A 15,755-nucleotide genomic window follows, 5' to 3' on the forward strand; every position below is an offset into this window, starting at 1 on the left:
CCATGGTTCCTCATCTAGGATACAGATCATTAGTAAAAACACCACAACAGTCCGACTAGTCAGGTGATAGTTTAGATGGGCAGACTAGTCAGGTGATAGTTTAGATGAGCAGACTAGTCAGGTGATAGTTTTAGATGAGCAGACTAGTCAGGTGATAGTTTAGATGAGCAGACTAGTCAGGTGATAGTTTAGATGAGCAGACTAGTCAGGTGATAGTTTAGATGAGCAGACTAGTCAGGTGATAGTTTTAGATGAGCAGACTAGTCAGGTGATAGTTTTAGATGGGCAGACTAGTCAGGTGATAGTTTAGATGGGCAGTCAGACATGTTTGGGCTATTTTAAAGTTAACTCTATGCCATAATCAATTCGATGGGCAACATGAAATGCCCACCCCTGCACCCCTAGAGAAGACACGGTTTCTAGTTAATGGAATTGAGACTATCAAGATTCTAGAGACTGATCTCAAGTTCACAATGTTTTGCATACACAATATATTACCTTCAATGTCATATTAGTAGAGTTGAATCCAAAATAATTAGCTATAATCTGAGGTAGAGGGAGAGAGAAGAGGATTTGATAAGAGACTGAGAAAAAACACACACAAAAACAGATCATTGAGCCTTTCTCACCACGGAGACGGACCTGTTTAACAGAAGCGGCCTCTGTCCCTCTGGGAACAGGAACCTCCCTCAGGACAGGAACCTCCCTCAGGACAGGAACCTCCCTCAGGACAGGAACCTCCCTCAGGACAGGAACCTCCCTCAGGACAGGAACCTCCCTCAGGACAGGAACCTCCCTCAGGACAGGAACCGTCTCATCTGCTGGGAACACGGGGTCGAGTTAGTGTGCAACCATCTTTTAACGTTAGGCCATCTCTCTCTCTCTCTCTCTCTCACACACACACACACACGCACGCACACACACAGCTAGTTTAGTTACACCTTATACCTCCATTAGTATAAGGTGTTAGAGAGATTACACAGATTCATGTTACCACAGCCATATAATATGGCTGTGGTAACATTAATCTGTGTAATCTCTCTAACTAATAACTAATATGATATTGCATTTGACAGAATGTTAATACAGTCCAGTCGTAAGACAGAAAGTGATTAGTCTAATGACTTCCTTTCCAGTCATCAGTCAGACCCAGCTGCTCCCAGCTGAGCCGTGTTTAGAGACACACTCATGCATTTTACACTAATGATGTTCAAATATTTTATTGTAAAAGGTGCTCACAATATTTCTCTTTTCAGATCAGATGTCATGTTTTAGCTAGCTAGCACTAAACTAGTCCCGATCGTGAACTTAGCTGAGTTAACTAATGTGAGCTATCAACCATGAGTGTTGCCATGGTTACCAAGGTTACATGACATAGACGTTGAAACAAAACAGGCAACTGAAAGATAAACAAACCGTTTTGATCTAGTCTCCTAAGTGCAATCCATGCCTTTGATAAACACTGCGATTCATCATCAATTATATTTGACATGTTTCTTTATCGCTCTGCGCTAAAACAAGCATGAAAACCATAAACAACACAAGCTGGGCGGAAGTCCGGTCTCTAACTTCCGGGTGTGACGCTGTGACGCTGTGACGCTGTGACGCAAAAAACGCGCCAAGTAGAAAGTGGACGCATTAATGAATGAGGCGAGTGAATCAAGCTGTTACAACTCACACACGTTTAACGTTGTAGTAGACTACTGCCCGTTTTCTCCAGTGTATTCTTATAGAAAGTTGTCTTACGAAAAATGTTGGTTTTATCGTCGTAGTATTAGTGGACATGAAAACAAAGCCTTCAACTCAGAAGTGTGTTTGGTCGCATCGCACAGCTGAACCTCATTATATCCTTATATGATATATATCTCATTATATCAGGTCTCCCTGTGGACATGAACAGGACGAAGATGAAGAAGACACAGGTAAGTTCTGTCTGGCGGTCAAACCTCCAAAATAGGAATTATTAATGCACTTGCGGTTTGCTGTTACCTAACCTGTTGTTATCTAACTTGTTACTGTTGCCTAACTTCTGTGAACTTACCACATTGAAAGAGCCTATTTGTTCTCTGAACCTAGGCTGGGATCGCAGGCCAGCAGAGAAACATCTCTTCATTTTTCTCCCCTAAGAAGTTAAAGGTACAGTTGGGCTACAGGAGTTTTTTTCTGGACAGACGCATCTTCTGTCCAGTTGACACACAAACAGCAACCATTTGAATCCTCTTAACAGCCTAGATAATTGTGTTATTCCCAAGATTGTGTTATTTAATTGTGTTATTTCCAGGACTCAACATCCCTCAGCGGCATCACTGTGTCGGGGCCGTCGGATGTCAGCAGCTCGACCAAGCGCAGTCCCCTGGGGGTGCTGGGGAACCTCCCCTCCTCTCCTGACCTCCTGTCTGTGCCCGAGACCCCCGACAGCCAGATCAGACCCCCACGCCAGGAGAGGAAGCCTCAAGGAGACCAACTCTCCCCAGTGAGCCGAAACCCAGGTTCCACAGAGGCCGGCTCTCCGAGGAGGCCGAGGAGGTCGTCACCCAGGAATCAAATCCGGCCCCTGGCCCCGGCTCCAGCCCGACCGCCGGCCCTTCCAGCCCCAGCTCCAGGCCCGGTCCAGACAGGCAGGGGGGAGGCCGGCCAGCTGAGAGGCTGTGGTTCTGTGAAGAGGCTGTTCATTCCTGAAGACGTTCAGGTGGCCAAGCGAGCCAGGAAGAACAGCAAGCCAGTAACAAAGCCTTCTATTGGCCCTCTGAAGCAGCCCCGCCTCCCCGGAGATGGCTTCCTGGAGGAATGTCTGCAGGTCATTGGTCAGTCAGCGGGCTCGTGCATTGTGGGTAAAAGTGCTGCTGGAAGGCGGTCCAAGGCTGGCCCGGTTCTGTTCAAAGAGAACATGGGGAAGCTGAGAAAGGAAATGACATCATTAAGGCCGCTGTCTGTGAGGGGCGGTTCCTGCGCGTCGTCCAATAGCGGCTCTGTCGTCACGAGGAGCTGCTCAGAACAGGAAGAGGAGGAGTGTGTCTTCACGGTCATCACAGAGCAGGCCGCTGCAGGAGACGCTCACGTTTCCACGGCCGCCACAGCGGACAGCGGCGGTGTGACCCCAGACAACGGCGGTGTGACCCCTGACCGGACCGAGCAGCCTATAGCAACGCTGCCCCTCAGACAGGGGTCAGCTCCTGGGCTCTGTCCACCCAGCCCACCTAGTCTCAAACAGGAAGTAGAGACGCAGGAAGAGGGACAGCGTGGTGACGGGAAGGGTGTGACATCAGAGGAGGGACAAGTCGGAGCGGAAGGGACGGATGGAGACGGTGTGACGTCATCGGAGGACCATCTAGAGGGACTGGAGGACAGCTGGTTTGATGACCAGATGGAGCAGAGCTTCGCTAAAACCAAGGAGGACCAGTCTAACAAGAGGTATGAACACATGACCTCCGGGTGGGACAGTAGCAGGGTAATGAACACATGACCTCCGGGTGGGACAGTAGCAGGATAATGAACACATGACCTCCGGGTGAGACAGTAGCAGGATAATGAACACATGACCTCTGGGTGGGACAGGAGCAGGATAATGAACACATGACCTCCGGGTGGGATAGTAGCAGGATAATGAACACATGACCTCCGGGTGGGATAGTAGCAGGATAATGAACACATGACCTCCGGGTGGGACAGTAGCAGGATAATGATGATGTGATTATTAACTGAGATCCCTCTCTTGTCTTTCTGTCTCTGAATCTCCATCTTGACCAGAATGTTGTTTGTTGTGGTTCCCAGTAAGAAGCCCCTCATCCCGGACCATGTGATCCTGAGCCCAGGTGTGAATAACCGGTACTGGGTTCTGGAGGTCCAGGAGGTCCCTGGAGGTACCGGGTCCCTGGAGAAACACCTGACCATCACCTGCTCCAAGAGCCTCCTGCCCACACACACCTGCGTGCTCAGGGACGGATGGCAAGGACCACGCCTACAAGGCCTTTCTGTGGATGTGCATGGGTGTGTGTGTGTGTGTGTGTGTGTGTGTTGGTGCATGGGGGCGTGTGTGTGTGTGTGTGTGTTGGTGCATGGGGCGTGTGCGCGTGTGTGTGTGTGTGTGTGTGTGTGTGTGTGTGTGTGTGTGTGTGTGTGTGTGTGTGTGTGTGTGTGTGTGTGTGTGTAACCCTGTACTAACCCTCTCATGTGGTCTCCTGCAGGGCGTCCAGCCCAGTGTCTCAGGGGGACGTGTGTGTGTGTGTGTGTGTGTGTGTGTGTGTGTGTGTGTGTGTGTGTGTGTGTGTGTGTGTGTAACCCTGTACTAACCCTCTCATGTGGTCTCCTGCAGGGCGTCCAGCCCGGTGTGTCAGGGGGACGTGGTTCACCTGGAGGGTCAGCTGCAGGCCGGCGCCTGGTTGGTGGACAGAGACTCGGGCTTCCTGGTTCTGCTGCCCGACCTGCTCGTCTCCGGGACCAGCATCGCCAGCAGCATCCGCTGTATGAGATGCGCCGTGCTGGGAGAGATGTTCAAGGTACTGGTTGGTTGGTTTAACTGTCACTCAAAGTTAGCCAAGTTAGCCAAGGTCCCTACCGTGATGCTTCTTATACCTGGAATACTCTACAACACACTCTAAAGATGGAGGTCCTTCCTTCAGTTGCAGAGTTTAAATCCATGGCTCTTGGCATTTGTACTTTGACCTGTAACTGTTTTTAATTATTATTATTATTATTATTATCATTCTTATTGTATATTGTATTTGTTCTGTTATTTGTGTATCTGTGTGAACTCATCACTGTAAATGAGGGAAACCTCAGTGCTTAACGAGTATAAATAAAGGTTTGAAATTAGAGTAAATGTTAATGTGATGCGCCGTGGGGTCCGTGTGTAGGCAGCTGGTGGTCAGCCTGTAGGGTCGTCAGCCTGTAGGGTAGTGAGGTAGTGAGGTCAGCCTGTAGGGTAGTGAGGTAGTGAGGCGGGTCCAACCCACCCAGCTCTGTGATCTCTATCTGATGACCTGTGACCTCGCGTCCTCGCTCCAGAGCTTTGACGGCGGCACCAAGCAGATGCTGAACGGAACCATCGTCCACGAGATCTTCCAGAAGGCTGCCGTGGGCGGAGACTTCTCCCTAGCAACACTGCAGCAGCTGGCCAATAAGGCGCTGCTCAGCCCCGGCTACCTGAAAGACATGTGAGAGACCACGCCTACATAACATCCACCCCTCTCTTCCTCCTCCTCCCTCTTCCTCCTCCTCCCTCTTCCTCCTCCTCCTCCCCCCTCTTCCTCTTCTCCCCCCCCCCCCCCTGTGATGAGTACAGTCTGTTTAACCTCTCCTCCCTGTGTGTGTGTGTGTGTGTCTGGTGTGTGTGTGTGTGTGTCTGGTGTGTGTGCGCGTGCGTGTGTGTGTGTGTGTGTGTAGGTACAGTCTGAATGTGAGCCAGGAGGACATGAGACAGGAAGTGTGGGACTACCTGCCCGCCCTGACCGCCTGGGCCAGAGACTACTTCCACACCTCTCCACTGGCTGGACACAAACACATCACCCTCAACATGTAGGGACCACACACACACACACACACACACACACACACACACACACCAGACACACACACAATCTCACACACACACACACACACACACCAGACACACACACACACACACACCAGACACACACACACACACACACACACACACACACACACACACACACACACCAGACACACACACACACACACACACACACACACACACCAGACACACACACACACACACACCAGACACACGCACACACACACACCAGACACACACACAATCACACACACACACACCAGACACACACACACACATGCATCTTTCTCTTTCAGCAAAATACAATTTAGTAGGCAGTCAGATTAAAGAGGAAACGTATCTTCAGCATGAGATGGTAAAAGCAGCTAACATTCATTTATCTCTGCCCCCCCCTCCTCCTCCACACACACACACACACACACACACACTCTCACACACACACACACACACACTCTCTCTCACACACACACACTCTCACACACACACACTCTCACACACACACACACTCTCTCACACACACACACACACTCTCTCACACACTCCAGGCCAGGTGCCGGGCCCGTGGGCCGGCAGGACTCGTCCTGCAGCGTGACGGTGTCGGAGGTTCTGGACATCGAGGAGAACGTGTGGTCGCCCCGGTTCGGCCTGAAGGGGAAGATCGACGTGACGGCCCGGGTCACCGTCCAGCGCCGGCGCCCAGGGGCCCAGAGGGACCGGGTCATGATGGACCGGGTCATGGCCCTGGAGCTGAAGACTGGGAGAGAATCCAACTCCATAGAGCACCGCAGCCAGGTACTGGAGGGTAGCATGGGACCACACACACACACACACACACACACACACACACACACACACACACACACACACACACACACACACACACACACACACACTCCCTCTCTCCCTCTCTCCCTCTCCCTCTCCCTCTCCCTCTCTCCCTCTCTCCCTCACTCCCTCACTCCCTCACTCCCTCACTCACTCACTCACTCACTCACTCACTCACTCACTCACTCACACACAACCAGGTGAGTTAACCCTTTGAAAACAACGGGACGTACGCGTCACCGGCAAAATAAAAAATAAAAATAATTTAAAAAAAACATTGCACACTCCCTGAAAGCTGAGAAACTGAGCTTTCTAGAAATATAGGGAAAATTCTATGAATATTCAGAATGTTGGCACTGTACTTCCAGGGTTAAAGGTTGTGGTCCCTGTGGTGCTTCTGCAGGTGATTCTGTACACGCTGATGAGTCGAGCATGGGCACACACACTCACACACACACACACACACTCACACACCCAACCAGGTGAGTTTAAGGTAGTGGACCATGTGGTGCTCCTGCAGGTGATCCTGTGCTTCCAGGGTTAAAGGTTAAAGGTCGTGGTCCCTGTGGTGCTCCTGCAGGTGATCCTGTACACGCTGATGAGTCTGGACAGGCGTGCGGACGCGGAGGTCGGCCTGCTGCTCTACCTGAAGACCGGCAGTCTGCACCCCGTCCTGGGCAGCCACATGGACCGCAGAGGTCAGTACGGGGCAGGAGAGGGCAGTACGGGGCAGGAGAGGGCAGTACGGGGCAGGAGAGGTCAGGAGAGGTCAGTACTGGGCAGGAGAGGTCAGTACGGGGCAGGAGAGGTCAGTACGGGGCAGGAGAGGGCAGTACGGGGCAGGAGAGGTCAGTACGGGGCAGGAGAGGGCAGTACGGGGCAGGAGAGGTCAGTACGGGGCAGGAGAGGTCAGTACGGGGCAGGAGAGGGCAGTACTGGGCAGGAGAGGTCAGTACGGGGCAGGAGAGGTCAGTACTGGGCAGGAGAGGTCAGTACTGGGCAGGAGAGGTCAGTACTGGGCAGGAGAGGTCAGTACGGGGCAGGAGAGGTCAGTACTGGGCAGGAGAGGTCAGTACTGGGCAGGAGAGGTCAGTACGGGGCAGGAGAGGTCAGTACGGGGCAGGAGAGGTCAGTACTGGGCAGGAGAGGTCAGTACTGGGCAGGAGAGGTCAGTACTGGGCAGGAGAGGTCAGTACTGGGCAGGAGAGGTCAGGAGAGGTCAGTCCTGGGCAGGAGAGGTCAGGAGAGGTCAGTCCTGGGCAGGAGAGGTTTCCCAAAGTCTGGTTCCATGTTCTCTAGATGCGTCTCTATTTTATTTCAATTTTATTTTAGGACATCAAACGGCAAGACTACACAGTGGTTGGGCATACAATAGAACACAGTAGACTAGAACACGGTAGACTAGAACACAGTAGACTAGAACACAGTAGACTAGAACACAGTAGACTAGAACACAGTAGACTAGAACACGGTAGACTAGAACACAGTAGACTAGAACACAGTAGACTAGAACACAGTAGACTAGAACACAGTAGACTAGAACACAGTAGACTAGAACACAGTAGACTAGAACACAGTAGACTAGAACACAGTAGACTAGAACACAGTAGACTAGAACACGGTAGACTAGAACACGGTAGACTAGAACACGGTAGAATAGAACACGGTAGAATAGAACCCGGTAGACTAGAACCCAGTAGAATAGAACCCAGTAGACTAGAACCCAGTAGACTAGAACCCAGTAGACTAGAACACAGTAGACTAGAACCCAGTAGACTAGAATACAGTAGACTAGAACACAGTAGACTAGAACACAGTAGACTAGGAACACAGTAGAATAGAACACAGTAGACTAGAACACAGTAGACTAGAACACGGTAGACTAGAACACGGTAGACTAGAACACGGTAGAATAGAACACAGTAGAATAGAACCCAGTAGACTAGAACACAGTAGACTAGAACCCAGTAGACTAGAACCCAGTAGACTAGGAACACAGTAGAATAGAACACAGTAGACTAGAACACAGTAGACTAGAACACGGTAGACTAGAACACGGTAGACTAGAATACAGTAGACTAGAACCCAGTAGACTAGAACCCAGTAGACTAGAACACAGTAGACTAGAACACAGTAGACTAGAACACAGTAGAATAGAACACAGTAGACTAGGAACACAGTAGACTAGAACACAGTAGACTAGAACACAGTAGACTAGAACACAGTAGACTAGAACACAGTAGACTAGAACACAGTAGACTAGAACACGGTAGACTAGAACACGGTAGAATAGAACACAGTAGAATAGAACCCAGTAGACTAGAACCCAGTAGAATAGAACCCAGTAGACTAGAACACAGTAGACTATAACCCAGTAGACTAGAACACAGTAGACTAGAACCCAGTAGACTAGAACACAGTAGACTAGAACACAGTAGACTAGAACACAGTAGACTAGAACACAGTAGACTAGAACACGGTAGACTAGAACACGGTAGAATAGAACACAGTAGAATAGAACCCAGTAGACTAGAACCCAGTAGAATAGAACCCAGTAGACTAGAACACAGTAGACTATAACCCAGTAGACTAGAACACAGTAGACTAGAACCCAGTAGACTAGAATACAGTAGACTAGAACACAGTAGACTAGAACACAGTAGACTAGAACACAGTAGACTAGGAACACAGTAGAATAGAACACAGTAGACTAGAACACGGTAGACTAGAACACGGTAGACTAGAACACAGTAGACTAGAACACAGTAGAATAGAACACAGTAGAATAGAACCCAGTAGACTAGAACCCAGTAGACTAGGAACACAGTAGAATAGAACACGGTAGACTAGAACACGGTAGACTAGAACACGGTAGACTAGAACACGGTAGACTAGAATACGGTAGACTAGAACCCAGTAGACTAGAACACAGTAGACTAGAACACAGTAGACTAGAACACAGTAGAATAGAACACAGTAGAATAGAACACGGCAGAATAGAACACGGCAGACTAGAACACGGTAGACTAGAACACGGTAGACTAGAACACGGTAGACTAGAACACGGTAGACTAGAACACGGTAGACTAGAACACGGTAGACTAGAACACGGTAGACTAGAACACGGTAGACTAGAACCCGGTAGACTAGAAACACAGTAGACTAGAACACAGTAGACTAGAACACAGTAGACTAGAACACAGTAGACTAGAACACAGTAGACTAGAACACGGTAGACTAGAACACGGTAGACTAGAACACAGTAGACTAGAACACGGTAGACTAGAACACGGTAGACTAGAACACGGTAGACTAGAACACGGTAGACTAGAAACACGGTAGAATAGAACACGGTAGAATAGAACACGGTAGAATAGAACACGGTAGAATAGAACACGGTAGAATAGAACACGGTAGAATAGAAACACGGTAGACTAGAACCCGGTAGACTAGAACCCGGTAGAATAGAACACGGTAGAATAGAACACGGTAGACTAGAACACGGTAGACTAGAACACGGTAGACTAGAACACGGTAGACTAGAACACGGTAGACTAGAACACAGTAGACTAGAACACAGTAGAATAGAACACAGTAGAATAGAACACAGTAGACTAGAACACAGTAGACTAGAACCCAGTAGACTAGAACCCAGTAGACTAGAACCCAGTAGACTAGAACCCAGTAGAATAGAACACAGTAGACTAGAACACAGTAGACTAGAACACAGTAGACTAGAACACAGTAGACTAGAACACAGTAGAATAGAACACAGTAGAATAGAACACAGTAGACTAGAACACAGTAGACTAGAACACAGTAGACTAGAACACAGTAGACTAGAACACAGTAGAATAGAACACAGTAGAATAGAACACAGTAGAATAGAACACAGTAGACTAGAACACAGTAGAATAGAACACAGTAGACAGCTCTGGTCTGTTTTGCTTTTTTATAGAATTGTTGAAGCTGAGGAACACCCTGGCTCATCACCTTGGCAACAGGGTGGAGAAGGAGGCGGGGCAGAGCCGCCTGTCTCGTCTGCCTGACATCATCACAGACAGACAGCCCTGCAAGTTCTGCCCCCAGAGAAGGAACTGTGCGCTCTACGACAGGTAATAACCACTCTATAGACTAGTAATAACTACTCTATACACTGGTAATAACCACTCTATACACTGGTAATAACCTCTCCATACACTGGTAATAACCTCTCCATACACTGGTAATAACCTCTCCATACACTGGTAATAACCACTCTATACACTGGTAATAACCACTCTATACACTGGTAATAACCTCTCCATACACTGGTAATAACCTCTCCATACACTGGTAATAACCACTCTATACACTGGTAATAACCACTCTATACACTGGTTATAACCACTCTATACACTGGTAATAACCTCTCTATACACTGGTAATAACCACTCCATACACTGGTAATAACCACTCTATACACTGGTAATAACCACTCCATACACTGGTTATAACCACTCTATACACTGGTAATAACCACTCCATACACTGGTAATAACCACTCCATACACTGGTTATAACCACTCTATACACTGGTAATAACCACTCTATACACTGGTAATAACCACTCTATACACTGGTAATAACCACTCTATACACACTGGTAATAACCACTCTATACACTGGTAATAACCACTCTATACACTGGTAATAACCACTCTATACACTGGTAATAACCTCTCTATACACTGGTAATAACCGCTCCATACACTGGCAATAACCACTCTATACACTGGTAATAACCACTCCATACACTGGTAATAACCACTCTATACACTGGTAATAACCTCTCTATACACTGGTAATAACCTCTCCATACACTGGTAATAACCTCTCTATACACTGGTAATAACCACTCTATACACTGGTAATAACCACTCTATACACTGGTAATAACCACTCTATACACTGGTAATAACCTCTCTATACACTGGTAATAACCACTCTATACACACTGGTAATAACCACTCTATACACTGTTAATAACCACTCTATACACTGGTAATAACCACTCTATACACTGGTAATAACCACTCTATACACTGGTAATAACCACTCTATACACTGTTAATAACCACTCTATACACTGGTAATAACCACTCTATACACACTGGTAATAACCACTCTATACACTGGTAATAACCACTCTATACACTGGTAATAACCTCTCTATACACTGGTAATAACCTCTCTATACACTGGTAATAACCACTCTATACACACTGGTAATAACCACTCTATACACTGTTAATAACCACTCTATACACTGGTAATAACCACTCTATACACTGGTAATAACCTCTCTATACACTGGTAATAACCTCTCTATACACTGGTAATAACCTCTCTATACACTGGTAATAACCTCTCTATACACTGGTAATAACCTCTCTATACACAGGTAATAACCTCTCTATACACAGGTAATAACCTCTCTATACACTGGTAATAACCACTCTATACACTGGTAATAACCACTCCATACACTGGTAATAACCACTCCATACACTGGTAATAACCACTCCATACACTGGTTATAACCACTCCATACACTGGTTATAACCACTCTATACACGTGTAATAACCACTCCATACACTGGTTATAACCACTCTATACACTGGTAATAACCACTCCATACACTGGTTATAACCACTCTATACACTGGTAATAACCAATCCATACACTGGTAATAACCACTCTATACACTGGTAATAACCTCTCTATACACTGGTAATAACCTCTCTATACACTGGTAATAACCACTCTATACACTGGTTATAACCACTCTATACACTGGTAATAACCTCTCTATACACTGGTAATAACCACTCTATACACTGGTAATAACCACTCTATACACTGGTAATAACCACTCTATACACTGGTAATAACCACTCCATACACTGGTAATAACCACTCCATACACTGGTAATAACCACTCTATACACTGGTAATAACCACTCTATACACTGGTAATAACCACTCTATACACTGGTAATAACCACTCTATACACTGGTAATAACCACTCTATACACTGGTAATAACCACTCTATACACTGGTAATAACCACTCTATACACTGGTAATAACCACTCTATACACTGGTAATAACCTCTCTATACACTGGTAATAACCACTCTATACACTGGTAATAACCACTCCATACACTGGTAATAACCTCTCTATACACTGGTAATAACCACTCTATACACTGGTAATAACCTCTCTATACACTGGTAATAACCACTCCATACACTGGTAATAACCTCTCTATACACTGGTAATAACCTCTCTATACACTGGTTATAACCACTCTATACACTGGTAATAACCTCTCTATACACTGGTAATAACCTCTCTATATACACACTGGTCCTGTGGTGATGTGAACACATTCTATTTGCTTGCTCATCAGATTCTAATCAGATTCCTCTTTCTTTTCTAAATGTTTTTCCAGATTCACTGATTGGTTATGTTGTTATACGTTTGGCTCCTCAGGGCTGTAGAGAGTAGGTTTCCGGACTACACCTCCCATGATGCCGTGCAGGGCTTCTTGCAGGAGGAGTGTGGTCACCTGACGGAGCCCCACCTGCAGTACTTCAGCCACTGGCTCCTCCTCTGCAGTCTGGAGGCTGTCACCATGGAGACCAAGAACGGACGCAGACATGTCTGGCTGCAGACCGCAGAAGAGAGGTGGACACACACACACACACACACACACACACTATACACACACACACACACACACATACTATATACATACACACATATACTACTACACACACACACACACACACACACTATACACACACACACACACATATACTACTACACACAAACACACACACTATACACACACACATATACTACTTCACACACACACACACACACACACACACACACACACACACATATACACTACTACACACACACACACACACACACTATACACACACACACACACATATATACTATACACACACATACTATACACACACACACATACTATACACACACACACACACATGCTATATACACACACACACACACACACAACCACTGCAGTCTTGTCTCTGTTGTACCTCACTTTAAAGCACATCATCTCTACTGTTGTCATGGTTTCCTAGCTCACTTGATGCTATTGGCTGTTTGACAAATGATCAGTGATGCTATTGGCTGTTTGAGGAATGATCAGTGATGCTATTGGCTGTTTGAGGAATGATCAGTGATGCTATTGGCTGTTTAAGGAATGATCAGTGATGCTATTGGCTGTTTGAGGAGTGATCAGTGATGCTATTGGCCGGTCTCTTGTGTTCTCAGGGAGAAGAGTGGGGGGTGTGTGGGGAACCTGCACCTGATTGGTCAAGTGAAAGCCCAATCAGATGGGGTGTTTGTCCACCGCTTTGAGCGGCAGGGTAGGACCTCCGACCAGGCTGTGAGCGGATTGGCTGTTGGTGACCGGGTCGTCGTGAGCGACCAGGAGTCGCGGCTGGTCGCCGTGGCAGCAGGATATGTATGTGATGTCACCAGTAGGACAGTTGGCTGCACTCTGGACAGGTGAGACACCAATCTACCTGTCTCTACAACACACACACACACACACACACACACACACCAGGATCTGATCATGTCTGAGGTTACAGGACCTGTCTAATAGCTGGAGTGTTTCTGTGCTCTCCAGGGACCTGTCTAATAGCTGTAGTGTTTCTGTGCTCTCCAGGGACCTGTCTAATATCTGGAGTGTTTCTGTGCTCTCCAGGGACCTGTCCAGGCACAGTGGGGTGGTGTGGCGTCTGGACCAGGATGAAGGGGTGACAGGACTGTCCACCCACCTGGTCAACCTCTCCAAACTCATGGACAACTGTCCTCCCAGGTCTGGTCCCAGTCTACTATCCACGTCAGAGGAAAATGCAAAACCAGCTCACCTGAAAAAACATCGTTAAGATGCTCAAAACCCACATGAGAATCTGACTCGGCACTAGGCACTCACTCCCTGGTTTCCCTGTGTGTCTCTGTGTGTGTCTCTGTGTGTCTCTGTGTGTGTCTGTGTGTGTCTGTGTCTGTGTCTGTGTGTGTGTGTGCGTGTGTGTGTGTGTGTGTGTGTGAGCAGTGAGAGGCTGAGGGAGTTGATCGTGGACTTCCGTCCCCCCCAGTTCATCTCCAGTCTGAGCAGTGTTCTCCCCCGCGAGGCCAAGGACACGGTCGCCAACATCCTCAAAGGTCAAACCTCTCCTCCCCTCATCCCTCCCTCATCCTCCCCTCATCCCTCCCTCATCTCCTCTTCTCCCCTCCCACCCTCATCCCTCACTCATCTTCTCTGTCTGTCTGGGGGCGGGGCGGCTGTGGCTCAGTGGTAGAGCGGGTCGTCCAATGATCGTTTATCGCTCTGGATAAAAGCGCTCTATAAGTGCAGCCCGTTTACCAGCGGTGTCTGTGTCTCCAGGCCTGAACAAGCCTCAGAAGCAGGCCATGAAGAAGGTTCTGCTGAGTCAGGACTACACCCTCATCGTGGGCATGCCGGGGACGGGCAAGACCACCACCATCTGCACCCTGGTGAGACTGGGCCCTCTCTGCCTCCCCCTGCTGGAGACAGATGGAAGTTGAAGAGGCTGACCCTGTACTTCTCCATCCCTCTCTCTATTCTGTCTTCTCTCTCTCTCTCCTCTGCCCCCCCCCCCCCCCCCTCCAGGTGCGTATCCTGCACGCCTGTGGCTTCAGCGTGCTCCTGACCAGCTACACCCACTCTGCCGTCGACAACATCCTACTGAAGCTGCGCAGGTTCAAGGTGGGCTTCCTGCGTTTGGGGCGGAGCCAGAAGGTCCACCCAGACATCCTGGCCTACACCGAGGAGAGGGCGTGGGCCGGCGGCATGCACACCCTCCCCGAACTGGAGAGGTTCTACAACAAGGAGGTGAGGGCGCACACACACACACACACACACACACACACACACACACACACACACACACACACACACACAGGGTGCCTGCTGGGCGCTTGAAAATGCTTGAATTTCAATGTGTCGTTTTCAAGGTTTGAAAAGTGCTTGACCTTTGTATAAAGTACTGGAAACTCCTTGAAACTGTAATAACTTGGCTACTTTCATAATTCACTCTCTGACAGAATTTGTGTTTTAGAACTAAAACTAGAAAAACCGCGTAGCGGCTAAATGCCTCCGCCCAACAATGCCAGTTGCAGTTAACCTAACGAACCCTAACTAACTGCTAATATAACCCTAATGCTAGCAAGCTAACGGTAATGCTAATGCTAACGCTAATGCAAGCTAGCTAAAGCTAGCATTAGTGTTAGAATTAGCGTTAGCTAGCTAGCATTATCATTAGGATTAGCGTTAGCTAG

The 15,755-nt window shown here is 47.9% G+C and overlaps 1 protein-coding gene across 1 annotated transcript in view; it reads left to right on the plus strand.

Moving 5' to 3' along the window:
• Nucleotides 1-1,892: 1,892 nt before the first annotated feature.
• Nucleotides 1,893-15,755, plus strand: part of dna2 (DNA replication helicase/nuclease 2) — a gene marked incomplete at its 5' end in the record, with an annotated part of 18,365 nt that continues 4,502 nt past the window's right edge. Inside the window, 15 exons of the mRNA XM_084461351.1 lie at nucleotides 1,893-1,922; nucleotides 2,282-3,411; nucleotides 3,772-3,945; nucleotides 4,313-4,496; nucleotides 5,005-5,153; nucleotides 5,383-5,514; nucleotides 6,076-6,322; nucleotides 6,936-7,053; nucleotides 10,314-10,470; nucleotides 12,897-13,091; nucleotides 13,719-13,955; nucleotides 14,158-14,271; nucleotides 14,509-14,618; nucleotides 14,842-14,951; nucleotides 15,088-15,309. Of these exons, the coding sequence (XP_084317477.1) occupies nucleotides 1,893-1,922; nucleotides 2,282-3,411; nucleotides 3,772-3,945; nucleotides 4,313-4,496; nucleotides 5,005-5,153; nucleotides 5,383-5,514; nucleotides 6,076-6,322; nucleotides 6,936-7,053; nucleotides 10,314-10,470; nucleotides 12,897-13,091; nucleotides 13,719-13,955; nucleotides 14,158-14,271; nucleotides 14,509-14,618; nucleotides 14,842-14,951; nucleotides 15,088-15,309 (3,309 nt within the window). The remainder of the gene's footprint in view (nucleotides 1,923-2,281; nucleotides 3,412-3,771; nucleotides 3,946-4,312; nucleotides 4,497-5,004; nucleotides 5,154-5,382; nucleotides 5,515-6,075; nucleotides 6,323-6,935; nucleotides 7,054-10,313; nucleotides 10,471-12,896; nucleotides 13,092-13,718; nucleotides 13,956-14,157; nucleotides 14,272-14,508; nucleotides 14,619-14,841; nucleotides 14,952-15,087; nucleotides 15,310-15,755) is intronic.

The sequence above is a fragment of the Borostomias antarcticus genome (assembly GCF_949987555.1).
Source record: "Borostomias antarcticus genome assembly, chromosome: 2".
In the NCBI taxonomy this organism is placed as follows: Eukaryota; Metazoa; Chordata; class Actinopteri; order Stomiiformes; family Stomiidae; genus Borostomias; species Borostomias antarcticus.